A 13724-nucleotide genomic window follows, 5' to 3' on the forward strand; every position below is an offset into this window, starting at 1 on the left:
CTGGTCAGAATAGCCATCATCAAAAAAATCTACAAACAATAAATGCTAGAGAGGATGTGGAGAAAAGGGAGCCCTCTTGCACTGTTGATGGGAATATAAATTGATACAGCCACTGTGGAGAACAGTATGGAAACTTAAAAAGCTCCACCTTAAAGAGCTAAAAAAGAAGAAGCATATGACCCAACAATCCCACTACAGGACATATACCCTGAGAAAACTATAATCTAAATGACACATGTACTCCAATGTTCACTATAGCACTATTTACAATAGCCAGGACATGGAAACCTAAATGTCCAATGACAGATGATTAGATAAAGAAGATATGCTACATATAAACAATGGAATGTTACTCGACCATAAAAAGAAACAGAATTGAGTCATTTGTAGAGATGTGAATGAACTAGAGTCTGTCCTACAGAGTGAAGTAAGTCAGAAAGAGGAAAACAAAGATATTAACGCATATATGTGTAATCTAGAAATGTTGTACAGATTAACCCAGTTGCAGGGCAAGGGCAGAGATGCAGATGTAGAGAACAGATATGTGGACACAGGGGAATGGGAGGGTGGGATGAATTAAGAGATTAGGATTGATGTATATACACTATCTTGTGTGAAACAGTTTCACACAAGTGGGAACCTTCTGTACACCACAAGGAGCTCAGCTCAGGGCTCTGTGATGACCTAGATGGGTGGGGTGGGAGGAAGGTCTAAGATAGAGTGGATATATGTATACATATAGCTTATTCACTTCATTGTGAGACAGAAACTAATACAACATTGTAAAGCAATTATACTTCACTTGGAAAGAATAAAAAATAAAGGTATTTATACATCATGAAAAAAAATATAATGTCCTTACCTCTTTAGGATTAATATATCTCACTATCTGACGTGGCTCCCCTTGTCTTCTTATGTTAATCAGACGTTTAAAGTGTTGGAATACAGCGACATTCTAAAGGTTCAAACACATAGGATTTTACTGTTGAAACTGGGTTTTCTACCTCTAATTAGCTTTTTGCCTAATTAGGGCAAAATGAGTGAAAATCATGAGACAGATTTTACTGTTGTGAAATAGATTTTAGAAATATTATCCAGTCACAGTTTGATTTCACAAGCCAGGTAATACTGGTATTATTCTCACAGGGGTTTACCCTTAAATTGGTAATTCTATTACCAGGAAGTGTAAATAAAATGTCCAAAACTTTGGTTGTATCACTTTTGTATAGTCCAGAGTAATGTAGCAGAAAGACAAAACACAGCCTAGTGGTGGAGTGCACTAAGCATGGCGTGATATTGTCTGGGCTCAAGTGTTAGCACTGACTCGCTGTGTAAGCACTTGATCCTGAACAAGCTGCGTAACCTCCGGGCTCAGTTTCTTATCTAAAATATGGGAATGACAGTTCTATTTCATACAGCTACATTTAGGAATAAATGAGTCAATGTTTGTAAAGCATTTAGAACAGCTCCTGGCACAGAAGAGCATTCAACAAATATTATCTTATTATCATTACAAAAGCCTCCTTATTCCTGTAGTAATTCCACTGATTTACAAACCTTATCTACTTCTCATGTTAGTGCAAATTTAGTCAAACTACTCCAAGCAATTCTTGTATCTTGGAAAGCTATCTTTGGTAACATTTTCCCTCATACCTTATTCCTCCCAAAACCCTAAATAACTCTTAAAATGTTCCCCATCCACTCCTTTGCTTATATTAAATCAAATCAAATAAAGCCAAGTTGAAGTAATCCTTAACACCAGTATCACAATTTGAAGTCCCACCACAATTGCCTGTGGGAGATGGTGCAGCCCATATCAACACAAATAATATTCTTTCTGAAAGGAAGATGTAATATTCTTAAGTAAAACCCCAAATTGAGTATCAAGAAGAATTTATGATGGTTTGAAATCTGAACAGTATTTTTTAAATTTGTATATTACTGTATCAAACCACTCTCAAATTTAGTGACTTAAAGCAAAAACCACTTTCTGTGGGTTGAAAGAGAACTTCTATTTTTGTGTGGAATCATGTACTTGGGCCTAGTCATTTGCCAGATCAGATGGAGTTGGGTGATTTAATATGGTCTCACCCACACATCTGGGTCTTCGGCTTGGATTGTTGGAACATCTGTGGTGACCTGGCTTCTCTCTCCACATACACTTTCAGTTTAGAGTTTCTTCGCAGTGTGTAGGTTTCAAAGTACGAGAGATATAGACATAGAGAGAGAGAAATTGCAAGGCCCTGTCGTGGAAGTCACACAACATCACTTAGTTAGAATTCTACTGGTAAATTCAGGACCTAGCAGGTCTCAGGAGGTCTAGTGCAAAGTGTGACCTATAGGAAGTTCCATATGTACATGGAACCTCATCCAAGAGTGGCTCAGAAGAGAAATATAGGGACAGAACTTCAAGCATCATACCCATTGTATACTACGCCTGGAAGGAAAGATGGCCAGCAATACAGATTTACAGATGGAGAATAACTGATGGTTTGGCTGGATGGTCAGGGATTTGGAAAGAAATTTGTTTTTTGGTTAGAAAATTGTTGGGGAAGAGATCAGACCCCTCCAGACCTCTCACACTTGAGCACCAACTGTGAAGATATTCGTATCCCATATCAATTCTCACCAAAAAGCAATTTCAGAAGAGAAGAATATTAATAATCAAGTGGGCAAGTTGACCCATTCAGTCAGTCTTTTTTCCCTAGCCGCTGTTCTCCTTGTTCAATAGGCTCGTGAACAAAATGGCCATGGCAACAGGAATGGAGGTTATCTGTGGGATCAGCAACATGAATTTTAACTCACTATATCTGGCTACTACTACTACTGAGTGTACACTTTGTCAAAGTAGAGGGCAACTCTGATCCCCTGATATAGTCTCATTCCTTGAGGAAATTAACCAGGTTTCTTGTGGGATATCAGTTAGTTGGAACACTTTCATTACTGAAGGGGCAACACTTGATTCTCACTGGAATTGATACTTTATACACCTGGATAGCTCTATATAGTCAGCAAAAACAAGACCAGTAGCTGACTGGGGCACAGATCATGAACTCCTGATTGCAAAATTCAGATTTAAATAGAAGAAAGCAGGGAAAGCCACTGGACTATTCAGGTATGACTTAAATCAAATCCCTTAGGATAACACAGTGGAAGTGACAAAGAGATTCAAGGGATTAGATCTGATAGACAGAATGCCTGAGGAACTATGGGCAGAGGTTTGTGACACCGTATAGGAGGCAGTATTCTAAACCATCACCAAGAAAAAGAAAGGCAAAAAGGCAAAATGGTTGTCTGAGGAGGCCTTACAAATAGCTAAGAAAAGAAGAAACGCAAAAGGCAAAGGAGAAAAGGAAGATATACCCATCTGAATGCAGAGTTTCAAAGAACAGCAAGGAGAGATAAGAAAGCCTTCCTAAATAATCAGTGCAAAGAAATAGAGGAAAACAATAGAATGGGAAAGATTAGAGATCTTTTTATGAAAACTAGAGATACCAAGGGAATATTTCATGCAAAGATGGGCACAATAAGGACAGAAATGGTATGGGCCTAACAGAAGCAGAAGATATTAAGAAAAGGTGACAAGAATACACAGAAGAACTATACAAAAAAGATCTTAATGACCCAGATAGCCATGATGGTGTGATCACTCACCTAGAGCCAGACATCCTGGAATGTGAAGTCAAGTGGGCCTTAGGAAGCATCACAATGAACAAAGCTAGTGGAGGTGATGGAATTCCAGTTGACCTATTTCAAATCCTAAAAGATGATGCTGTGGAAGTGCTGCACTCAATACACCAGCAAATTTGGAAAACTCATCCATGGTCACAGAACTGGAAAAGTCAGTTTTCATTTCAGTCCCATAGAAAGGCAATGCCAAAGAGTGTTCGAACTACTGCACAATTGTACTCATCTCACACACTAACAAAATAATGCTCAAAATTCTCCAAGCTAGGCTTCAACAGTACATGAATTGAGAACTTGCAGATGTTCAAGCTAGATTTAGAAAAGGCAGAGGAACCAGCAATCAAATTTTCAACATCCACTGGATCACAGAAAAAGCAAGAGAGTTCCAGAAAAACATCTATTTCTGCTTTATTGACTATGCCAAATACTTTGACTGTATGAATCACAAAAAACTGTGGAAAATTCTTTAAGAGATGGGAATACCAGACCACCTAACCTGCCTCCTGAAAAATCTGTATGCAGGTCAAGAAACAACAGTTAGAACTGGGCATGGAACAACGGATTTGTTCCAAATTGTGAAAGGAGTATGTCAAGGCTACTCACCCTACTTATTTAACTTATATGCAGAGTAAATCATGTGAAATGCCAGGCTGGATGAAGCACAAGCTGGAATCAAGCCTGATGGGAGAAATATCAATAACCTCAGATATGCAGATGACACCACCCCTATGGCAGAAAGCAAAGAACTAAAGAGCCTCTTGATGAAACTGAAACGGGAGAGTAAAAAAGTTGGCTCTAAACTCAACATTCAAAAAACTAAGATCATGGCATCTGGTCCCATCACTTCATGGCAAATAGATGGAGAAACAGTGGAAACAGTGGCTGACTTTATTTTTCTTGGCTCCAAAATCACTGCGGATGGTGACTGCAGCCATGAAATTAAAAGTTGCTTGATTCTTGGAAGAAAAATTATCACCAACCTAGACAGCATATTAAAAAGCAGAGACATTACTTTGCTGACAAAGGTCCATCTAATCAAAGCTATGTTTTTTACAGTAGTCTTGAATGGATGTGAGAGTTGGACTGTAAAGAAGGTTGAGTGCTGAAGAATTGATGCTTTTGAACTGTGGTGTTGGAGAAGACTTCTGAGAGTCCCTTGGACTAAAAGGAAGTCAATCCTGAAAATTCATTGGAAGAACTGATGCTGAAGCTGAAGCTCCAATACCTTGGCCACCTGATGTGAAGACTGACTCATTGGAAAAGACCCTGATGCTGGGAAAGATTGAATGCAGGAGAAGGGGATGACAGATGATTGGATGGCATCACCAAATGGATGGCCATGAGTTTGAGCAAATTCCAGGAGTTGCTGATGGACAGGTAAGCCTGGCATGCTGCAGTCCACGGCATCGCAAAGAGTCAGACATGACTGAGTGACTGAACTGACTGACTGACTGACCCTGTTCTCCATTACTCTAAAACACCTAGCCTGATTGAATGTTGGTCTGGCATTTTGGAGACTCAGTTGCAGTTATAGTTTCAGTGACAACACTTTTCAGACTATAGTGATGTCCTTCATGTTATAGAATATATTCTGAATTAATAGCCAACCAGAGTTTATGAGTTTGAAATTTAAAGGGTGGAAATGAAAGTACCTCCCTTTCAATACTATCTGTAATAATCCACTAGTGAAGATTTTACTTCTCATTCTTTTACCTTTGGGTTCTGTGGATATAGAGGTTTTTGCACCCCCAGGAGGCTTCCCAGGTGGAGCAGTGGTAAAGAATCTGCCTGACAATTCAGGAGACACAAGAGATGTGGGTTCAATCCCTGAGTTGGGAAGATCCGCTAGAGGAGGAAATGGCAACCTGCTCCAGTATTCTTGCCTGAAAAGTTCCCTGGACAGCAGAGCCTGGCAGGCTACAGTCCATGAGGTTGCAAAGTCAGACACGACTAAGTGACTGAGCACACCCACCCACCACAGAGAAATGCTTCCACCGAAGCAAACAAGAAGTTCCATTAAAAGGGAAACTGATACTGTCACCTGGTCATTTTGAATTCCTCATGCCAGTGAATCACCACACCAAAAAAGTAGAGGGGGGCTTACAAGTGGAAAAAGGGTCAGTATAAATGAAAAAGGGAACAGAAGAGTCATCATTAAAGTGATGTAATGTGAGACATATTTATTAAGTCCTTGTTGACTTTGAAGATGGAAGGAGGCCATGAGTCAAGGAATGTGGGCAGTTGCTAAAGCCTGGAAAAGGAAAGAAAATAAATTCTTCCCTAGAGTCTACAGAAAGAACACAGTATTGCTAATATCTTGATTTTAGCCTAATGAGATTCATTTCAGATTTTGGCCTCCAAAATTTTACGAAAAGAAAATTTTTGTTGTTTAAAGCTACTAAGATTTTGGCAATTGTTTTAGCAGCAGTAGGAAATAAATATGTGCTTAACCTTTTACCTAGTGTTTATATTAAAGATATCATGGGCAGAGTATGACTCAGCAGGAAGAAGAATAAAAATCATTAAAAGATAAATACTCTTTGATGTACTCTACATCATGTGAAATGCTGGGCTGGATAAACCACAAGATGGAATCAGGACTGCCAGGAGAAATATCAATAACCTCGGTTATGCAGATAGAAACTTGAAAACATTATACTAAATGAAATAGACAGAGACAAAAGGACAAATATACAAACTACCTAGAATAGACAAATTCATAGATACAGAAAGTAAAATAGAGGTTACCATGGCCTAGTGGGCAGGGAGGATGGAGAGTTATTGTTCAGTAGCTACAGGAGGTTCTGTTTGAGGTGATGTAAAAGTTCTAGAAACAAATAGTGGTAATGGCTATGTAACATTGTAAATGTAATTAATGTCACGAAATTGTACACCTAAAAATGGTTGTTATGGTAAATTTTATGTTATGTGTATTTACCACAATAAAAAGTGAATACTAATTGTTTAAAGCAATAAAAAGAACGTCTTCTTATACTCAAAAGAAAAACGTAAGTGAAGATATCTGACAACAAAAATCACAGAAGGGGAAGATGATAAAGGGAGCTAACCTGTTTTAATATTCTTGCACTGTTCTGGAAAGGGTAAAATTACTAACTTAATGTAGGTAGAAATTAGTCAAGGATACATATTGTAAACTCTAAGTCACCCCATTAAAATAATATGTAACTTTTATGATAATCTATTGCTACATAGCAAACCACCCCCAAAACTTTCTGATGTTGAACAACCACCATTTTATTATGCTCAAAATTAAGGGTGGCAAATTGTGGTAGGACATAGTAAGGATGTCTGGTTTTCACTTTGAGAATGATTGAGACTTCATCTGAGATGGATTGTAAAGCTGGGATTGGCTCATATGACTCAAGTTGTGTCTTATGTCAGAGGCCTCAATTCTAGCTATCAGTTATGTTTCTTGGTTCTTTTTATGTTACATCTGCTGGGGATGGAACACTGAAAATGGCTTTTTCATTTATGTATCTTGTAAGTGGAAAGAAATAGGTGATAAGCCTGGGATGGCCCATCACTATTCTCTATAGGTAGCCTTTCCATTAGGCTAGCTTGGCATGGCAGTTTCAGGACTGTGGTAAACTGTGACTGGCTTCAATCAGAATGACCGTTCTATGACACAGACACGGAAACTACAATGCTTCATCCTCTTCTTCTTTTTTCTGACTGCCTCATGTAGCTTGCAAGATCTTAGTTCCCTGGCCAAGGATTAAATCTGGGCCCTCTGCAGTGGAAGCCAGGAGTTCTAACCACAGGACAACTGGCGAATTTCCTTTTTCTTTCTTTCTTCTTCTTTTTTTTTTTTTTTTTTTACTGCAATGCTTCTTATTACCTAGACACAAAGGCCCCAGAATGTCATATTCTATTTTATTTGTTTTAGAGGTAAAGCAAGTCACTAAAATAGCCAAAATTGAGGAAGAAGAAAGAATGTCACTTACCTCTCAATAGAAAGAATAGGAAATAATTTATGATCATTTTTAATCAATCAAAATAACCAAAAAGTTAATAGAAAAGAAAAAAGTTATGTATTAAAATTGTCCAAATAATACAAAGAAATGGGGGGAAATGAAGAATACATGAAGAACAGATCGTAAGTAGAAAAGCAACAGCAATATTGTGAACTTAAACTAAATAAATATACTAATTTTAACAAATATAAATAGTCTAACCATGCTAATTAAGAGACAATGATTATATATGATTAACTAAAATTAGATCCAACTCTGCATTGTTTTCAAAGAACACAAAAAGTTAGAAAGTAAAAGAATAAGAAAAGATACCATGCAAACACTAACCAAAAGTAAACTAGGGTCACAATATCAATACAAAATAAAATAGACTGTAAGGCAAAAAGTTTTGGAAAATATGAGAAACAACATTTTATATTGATTAGGGTTGACTCAACAATAAGACAGAACAATTTTTTTTCCTTTTGTTTCTACTTCTGAACAGTTTTTGTTTTTTTTTCCTCCTTTATTTATTTTTTTTTTCAGTGGGTTTTGTCATACATTGATATGAATCAGCCATAGATTTACACGTATTCCCCATCCCGATCCCCCCTCTCACCTCCTTCTCCACCCGATTCCTCTGGGTCTTCCCAGTGCACCAGGCCCGAGCACTTGTCTCATGCATCCCACCTGGGCTGGTGATCTGTTTCACCATAGATAATATACATGCTGTTCTTTTGAAACATCCCACCCTCACCTTCTCCCACAGAGTTCAAAAGTCTGTTTCTTGTACTTCTGGTCTCTTTTTTCTGTTTTGCATAAGGGTTGTCGCTTAACCATCTTCTTAAAACTTCGCATATATATGTGTTAGTATGCTGGTAAATGTTCTTTATACTTTCGGCTTACTTCACTCTGTATAAGGTGCTCCAGTTTCATCCATTCTCTTATTAGAACTGATTCCAGATGAATTTCTTTGTTTAATAGGCTGCAGTAATATTCCATGGTGTATATGTACCAACCTTCCTTATTCCATTCATCTGCTGGATGGGCATTCTAGGTTGCTTCCATGTCCTGGCTATTATAAAACAGTGCTGCGATAACATTCGGTGGTTGCATGTTCTCTTTCAGATCTGGGTTCCTCAGTGTGTAGGTCCAGAAGTGAGATTGCTGGGTCATATGGCAGTTCTATTTCCAGTTTTTTAAGAAATCTCCACACTGTTTTCCATAGTGGCTGTACTAGTTTGCATTCCCACCAACAGTGTAAGAGGGTTCCCTCTTCTCCACACCCTCTCCAGCATTTATTGCTTGTAGACTTTTGGATAGCAGCCATCCTGACTGACATGTAATGGTACCTCATTGAGGTTTTGATTTGCATTTCTCTGATAATGAGTGATGTTGAGCATCTTTTCATGTGTTTGTAGCCATCTGTATGTCTTCTTTGGAGAAATGTCTGTTTAGTTCTTTGGCCCATTTTTTGATTGGGTCATTTATTTTTCTTGAATTGAGCTGCAGGAGTTGCTTGTATATTTTTGAGATTAATCCTTTGTCTGTTTCTTCATTTGCTATTATTTTCTCCCAATCTGACGGCTGTCTTTTCACCTACTTATAGTTTCCTTTGTAGTGCAAAAGCTTTTAAGTTTCATTAGATCCCATTTGTTTAGTTTTGCTTTTATTTCCAATATTCTGGGAGGTGGGTCATAGAGGATCTTGCTGTGATTTATGTCGGAGAGTGTTTTGCCTATGTTCTCCTCTAGGAGTTTTATAGTTTCTGGTCTTACATTTAGATCTTTAATCCATTTTGAGTTTATTTTTGTGTATGGTGTTAGAAAGTGTTCTAGTTTCATTCTTTTACAAGTGGTTGACCAGTTTTCCCAGCACCACTTGTTAAAGAGGTTGTCTTTTTTCCATTGTATATCCTTGCCTCCTTTGTCAAAGATAAGGTGTCCATAGGTTCGTGGATTTATCTCTGGGCTTTCTATTCTGTTCCATTGATCTATATTTCTGTCTTTGTGCCAGTACCATACTGTCTTGATGACTGTGGCTTTGTAGTAGAGTCTGAAGTCAGGCAGGTTGATTCCTCCAGTTCCATTCTTCTTTCTCAAGATTACTTTGGCTATTCGAGGTTTTTTGTATTTCCATACAAATTGTGAAATTCTTTGTCTAGTTCTGTGAAAAATACCGTTGGTAGCTTGATAGGGATTGCATTGAATCTATAGATTGCTTTGGGTAGAATAGCCATTTTGACAATATTGATTCTTCCAATCCATGAACACGGTATGTTTTTCCATCTGTTTGTGTCCTCTTTGATTTCTTTCATCAGTGTTTTATAGTTTTCTATGTATAGGTCTTTTGTTTCTTTAGGTAGATATACTCCTAAGTATTTTATTCTTTTTGTTGCAATGGTGAATGGTATTGTTTCCTTAATTTCTCTTTCTGTTTTTTCATTGTTAGTATATAGGAATGCAAGGGATTTCTGTGTGTTAATTTTATATCCTGCAACATTACTATATTCATTGATTAGCTCTAGTAATTTTCTGGTAGAGTCTTTAGGGTTTTCTATGTAGAGGATCATGTCATCTGCAAACAGCGAGAGTTTCACTTCTTCTTTTCCTATCTGGATTCCTTTTACTTCTTTTTCTGCTCTGATTGCTGTGGCCAAAACTTCCAACACTATGTTGAATAGTAGTGGTGAGAGTGGGCACCCTTGTCTTGTTCCTGATTTCAGGGGAAATGCTTTCAATTTTTCACCATTGAGGGTGATGCTTGCTGTGGGTTTCTCATATATAGCTTTTATTATGTTGAGGTATGTTCCTTCTATTCCTGCTTTTTGGAGAGTTTTAATCATAAATGAGTGTTGAATTTTGTCAAAGGCTTTCTCTGCATCTATTGAGATAATCATATGGTTTTTATCTTTCAATTTGTTAATGTGGTGTATTACATTGATTGATTTGCAGATATTAAAGAATCCTTGCATTCCTGGGATAAAGCCCACTTGGTCATGGTGTATGAAAATTACAGATAACTTCTTAGCTTATTAGCATAATATTATATGACTTCTCTCTATGTTCAGGGAAAAGACAAGAATGTCCATAATTCTACTGAGCATTGTGCTGGAGGGTGCAGTCAGTGCAAGACAGCAGAAACAAGAAGTAGAAAGTGTAAAGTTTGCAAAGGAAAAATAAAAGTCATCATGCAAAGATGATATGATTAAGTGGAAATCCGGAAGACACACAACCATCAAAAACAATGAAATTATGCCTTTTGTAGCAACATGGATGAACCAAGAGACTATCAAACTAAGAAAAGTCAGTCAGAAAGGGAAAGACAAATACTATATATCATCACTTGACATGACATGCGGAATCTAAAATTTGATATAAATCAACATATCTATAAAACAAAAAGAGACTCACAGGCACAGAGAACAGACTTGTGGTTGCCAAGGGGGAGGAGGGATAGGGAAGGAACACAATGCGAGTTTGGGGTCAGCGGAGGCACACTATTCTACATAGGATGGTTAAACAACAAGGTCCTACTCTGTAGCACAGGAAACTGTACTCAATACCCTGTGACAAACCATAACGGAAGAGAATAGGAAGAAGAATATATATGTATAATTGAGTCACTTTGCTATATGGAAGAAATGAACACAACATGGTAAACCAATTATACTTCAATAAAATCTAAAAAACAACCCTGAAAGAATCCGTTAAAGAGAAATTAGAAATAACTAGATATTGAGTTAGTATATAAAAGTAAATTATATTCATATAAATGAGAAATGAACCATTAGAAAATAAAATTTAATAAATAAAGTGTCAGACTTTATTTTTGTGGGCTAAAATCACTGCAGATGGTGCCTGCAATCAAGAAATTAAAAGACATTTTCTCCTTGGAAGGAAAGTTATGACCAACCTAGACAGCATATTAAAAAGCAGAGACATTACTTTGCCAACAAAGGTCTATCTGGTCAAGGCTATGGTTTTTCCAGTGGTCATGTATGGATGTGAGAGTTGGACTGTGAAGAAAGCTGAGTGCTGAAAAATTGATGCTTCTGAACTATGGTGTTGGAGAAGACTCTTGAGAGTCCCTTGGACTGCAAAGAGATCCAACCAGTCCATCCTGAAGGAGATCAGTCCTGGGTGTTCATTACAAGGACTGATGCTGAACCTGAAACTCCAATACTTTGGCCACCTCATGCGAAGAGTTGATTCATTGGAAAAGACCCTGATGCTGGGAGGGATTGGGGACAGGAAGAGAAGGGGACGACAGAGGATGAGATGGCTGGATAGCATCACCGGCTCGATGGGCATGAGTTTGAGTAAACTCCAGGAGTTTGTGATGGACAGGGAGGCCTGGCGTGCTGTGGTTCATGGGGTCACAAAGGGTCGGACATGACTGAGTGACTGAACTGACTGACTGACCACTTATTTTAGCATAAAACGTCAAATAACCTAGAAATCAATGAATGATATGTATGACTTCTGCACTATAAACTACAAAACATGGAGAGAAACTAAAGAAGATATAAAGGAATGAAAACATATACAATGTTTATGAAAACAGGCTCCTTGGTCCATGGAATTCTCCAGGCAAGAATATTGGAGTGAGAAGTCATTCCCCTCTCCAGGGGATCTTTCCAATCCGGGGTTCAACCCAGATCTTCTGCACTGCAGGCAGATTCTTTACCATCTGAGCCACTGGAGAAGCCCATAATAAGATGTCGGTCTTCTCCAAATTGATCTACTGATTTAATGCACCCTCAGTTACAATGTCAACAAAAATTGACAGAAATCAAAATAGAAATTTAGAAATTAAAATAAGTTTATTCCAATGTTTATATGGAAATGCAAAAGTACCAAAATAGATAAAATAATCCAGGAGAAGAACAAAGCTGGAAGACTGTATTACCATATATCAACTCATTATAAAACTGCAGTTAAAAGACAGTGTGGTGTTAACCCAAATATAGACAATAGATCAATCCAACAGAATAAAAATGATAGAAACAGTTCACGTATATCATTTCATGAGTTTAACAAAGGCACCACTGCAATTTATTGTGGAAAGATGGTATTTTCAATAAAAGACTGAAAACATCTATCTTTGATTTATAAGCAAAGAATATTCAAACTACCGCACAATTGCACTCATCTCACATGCTAACAAAGTAATTCTGAAAATTCTCCAAGCTAGGCTACAACATTACGCGAATTGAGAACTTCCAGATATTCAGGCTGGATTTAGAAAAAGGCAGAGGAACAAGAGATCAAATTGCCAACATCTGCTGGATTATAGAAAAAGCAAGAGAATTCTAGAAAAATATCTACTTCTGTTTCACTGACTATGCTAAAGCTTTTGACTATGGATCACAACAAATTGTGGAAAATTCTTAAAGAGATGGGAATACTAGACCACTGTACCTGCCTCCTGAGAAATCTGTATGCAGGTCAAGAAGCAACAGTTAGAACCAGACATGGAACAATGGACTGGTTCCAAATTGGGAAAGGAGTACAGCAAGGCTATAGATTGTCATCCCGCTTATTTAACTTATATGCAGAGTACAGTATGTGAAATGCCCAGATGGATGAAGCACAAGCTGGAATCAAGATTGCCTGGAGAAATATCAATAACCTCAGATATGCAAATAACACCACCCTTATGGCAGAAGGGGAAGAGGAACTAAACAGCCTCTTGACGAAGGTGAAAGAGGAGAGTGAAAGAGCTGGCTTAAAACTCAACATTCAAAATAAGGAAATCAGTCCTGAATATTCATTGGAAGGACTGATGCTGAAGCTGAAGTTCCAGTATTTTGGCCACCTAATGCAAATAACAGACTCATTGGAAAAGAGCCTGATGCTTGGAAAGAATGAAGGCAGGAGGAGAATGAGAAACAGAGGATGAGATGGTTGGATTGTATCAATGACTCAATGGACATGAGTTTGAGAAAACTCTGGGAGATAGTAAAAGACAGGGAAGCCTGGAGAAGGGGATGACAGAGGATGAGACAGTTGGAGGGCATCACCAACTTGATGGACATCAGTTCGAGCAAGTTCAGGGAGT

At 37.9% G+C, this 13724-nt stretch overlaps 1 protein-coding gene across 11 annotated transcripts in view; it reads right to left on the bottom strand.

The window, feature by feature from the left end:
* The window catches only part of C11H11orf65 (chromosome 11 C11orf65 homolog), a 96765-nt gene that overhangs the window by 31821 nt on the left and 51220 nt on the right, over positions 1-13724 (bottom strand). For 6 of the 11 annotated variants that reach the window (XM_043482946.1, XM_043482945.1, XM_043482947.1 and 3 more), the window contains one exon: positions 863-955. The exons of the other annotated variants lie outside the window; for them this stretch is intronic. In XM_043482946.1, coding sequence (XP_043338881.1) covers positions 863-955 — 93 coding nt within the window. Of the gene's footprint in view, positions 1-862; positions 956-13724 lie in introns of those variants that run through there. 11 annotated transcript variants of the gene reach the window in all.

Source organism: Cervus canadensis, chromosome 11 (assembly GCF_019320065.1).
Source record: "Cervus canadensis isolate Bull #8, Minnesota chromosome 11, ASM1932006v1, whole genome shotgun sequence".
NCBI lineage: Eukaryota > Metazoa > Chordata > Mammalia > Artiodactyla > Cervidae > Cervus > Cervus canadensis.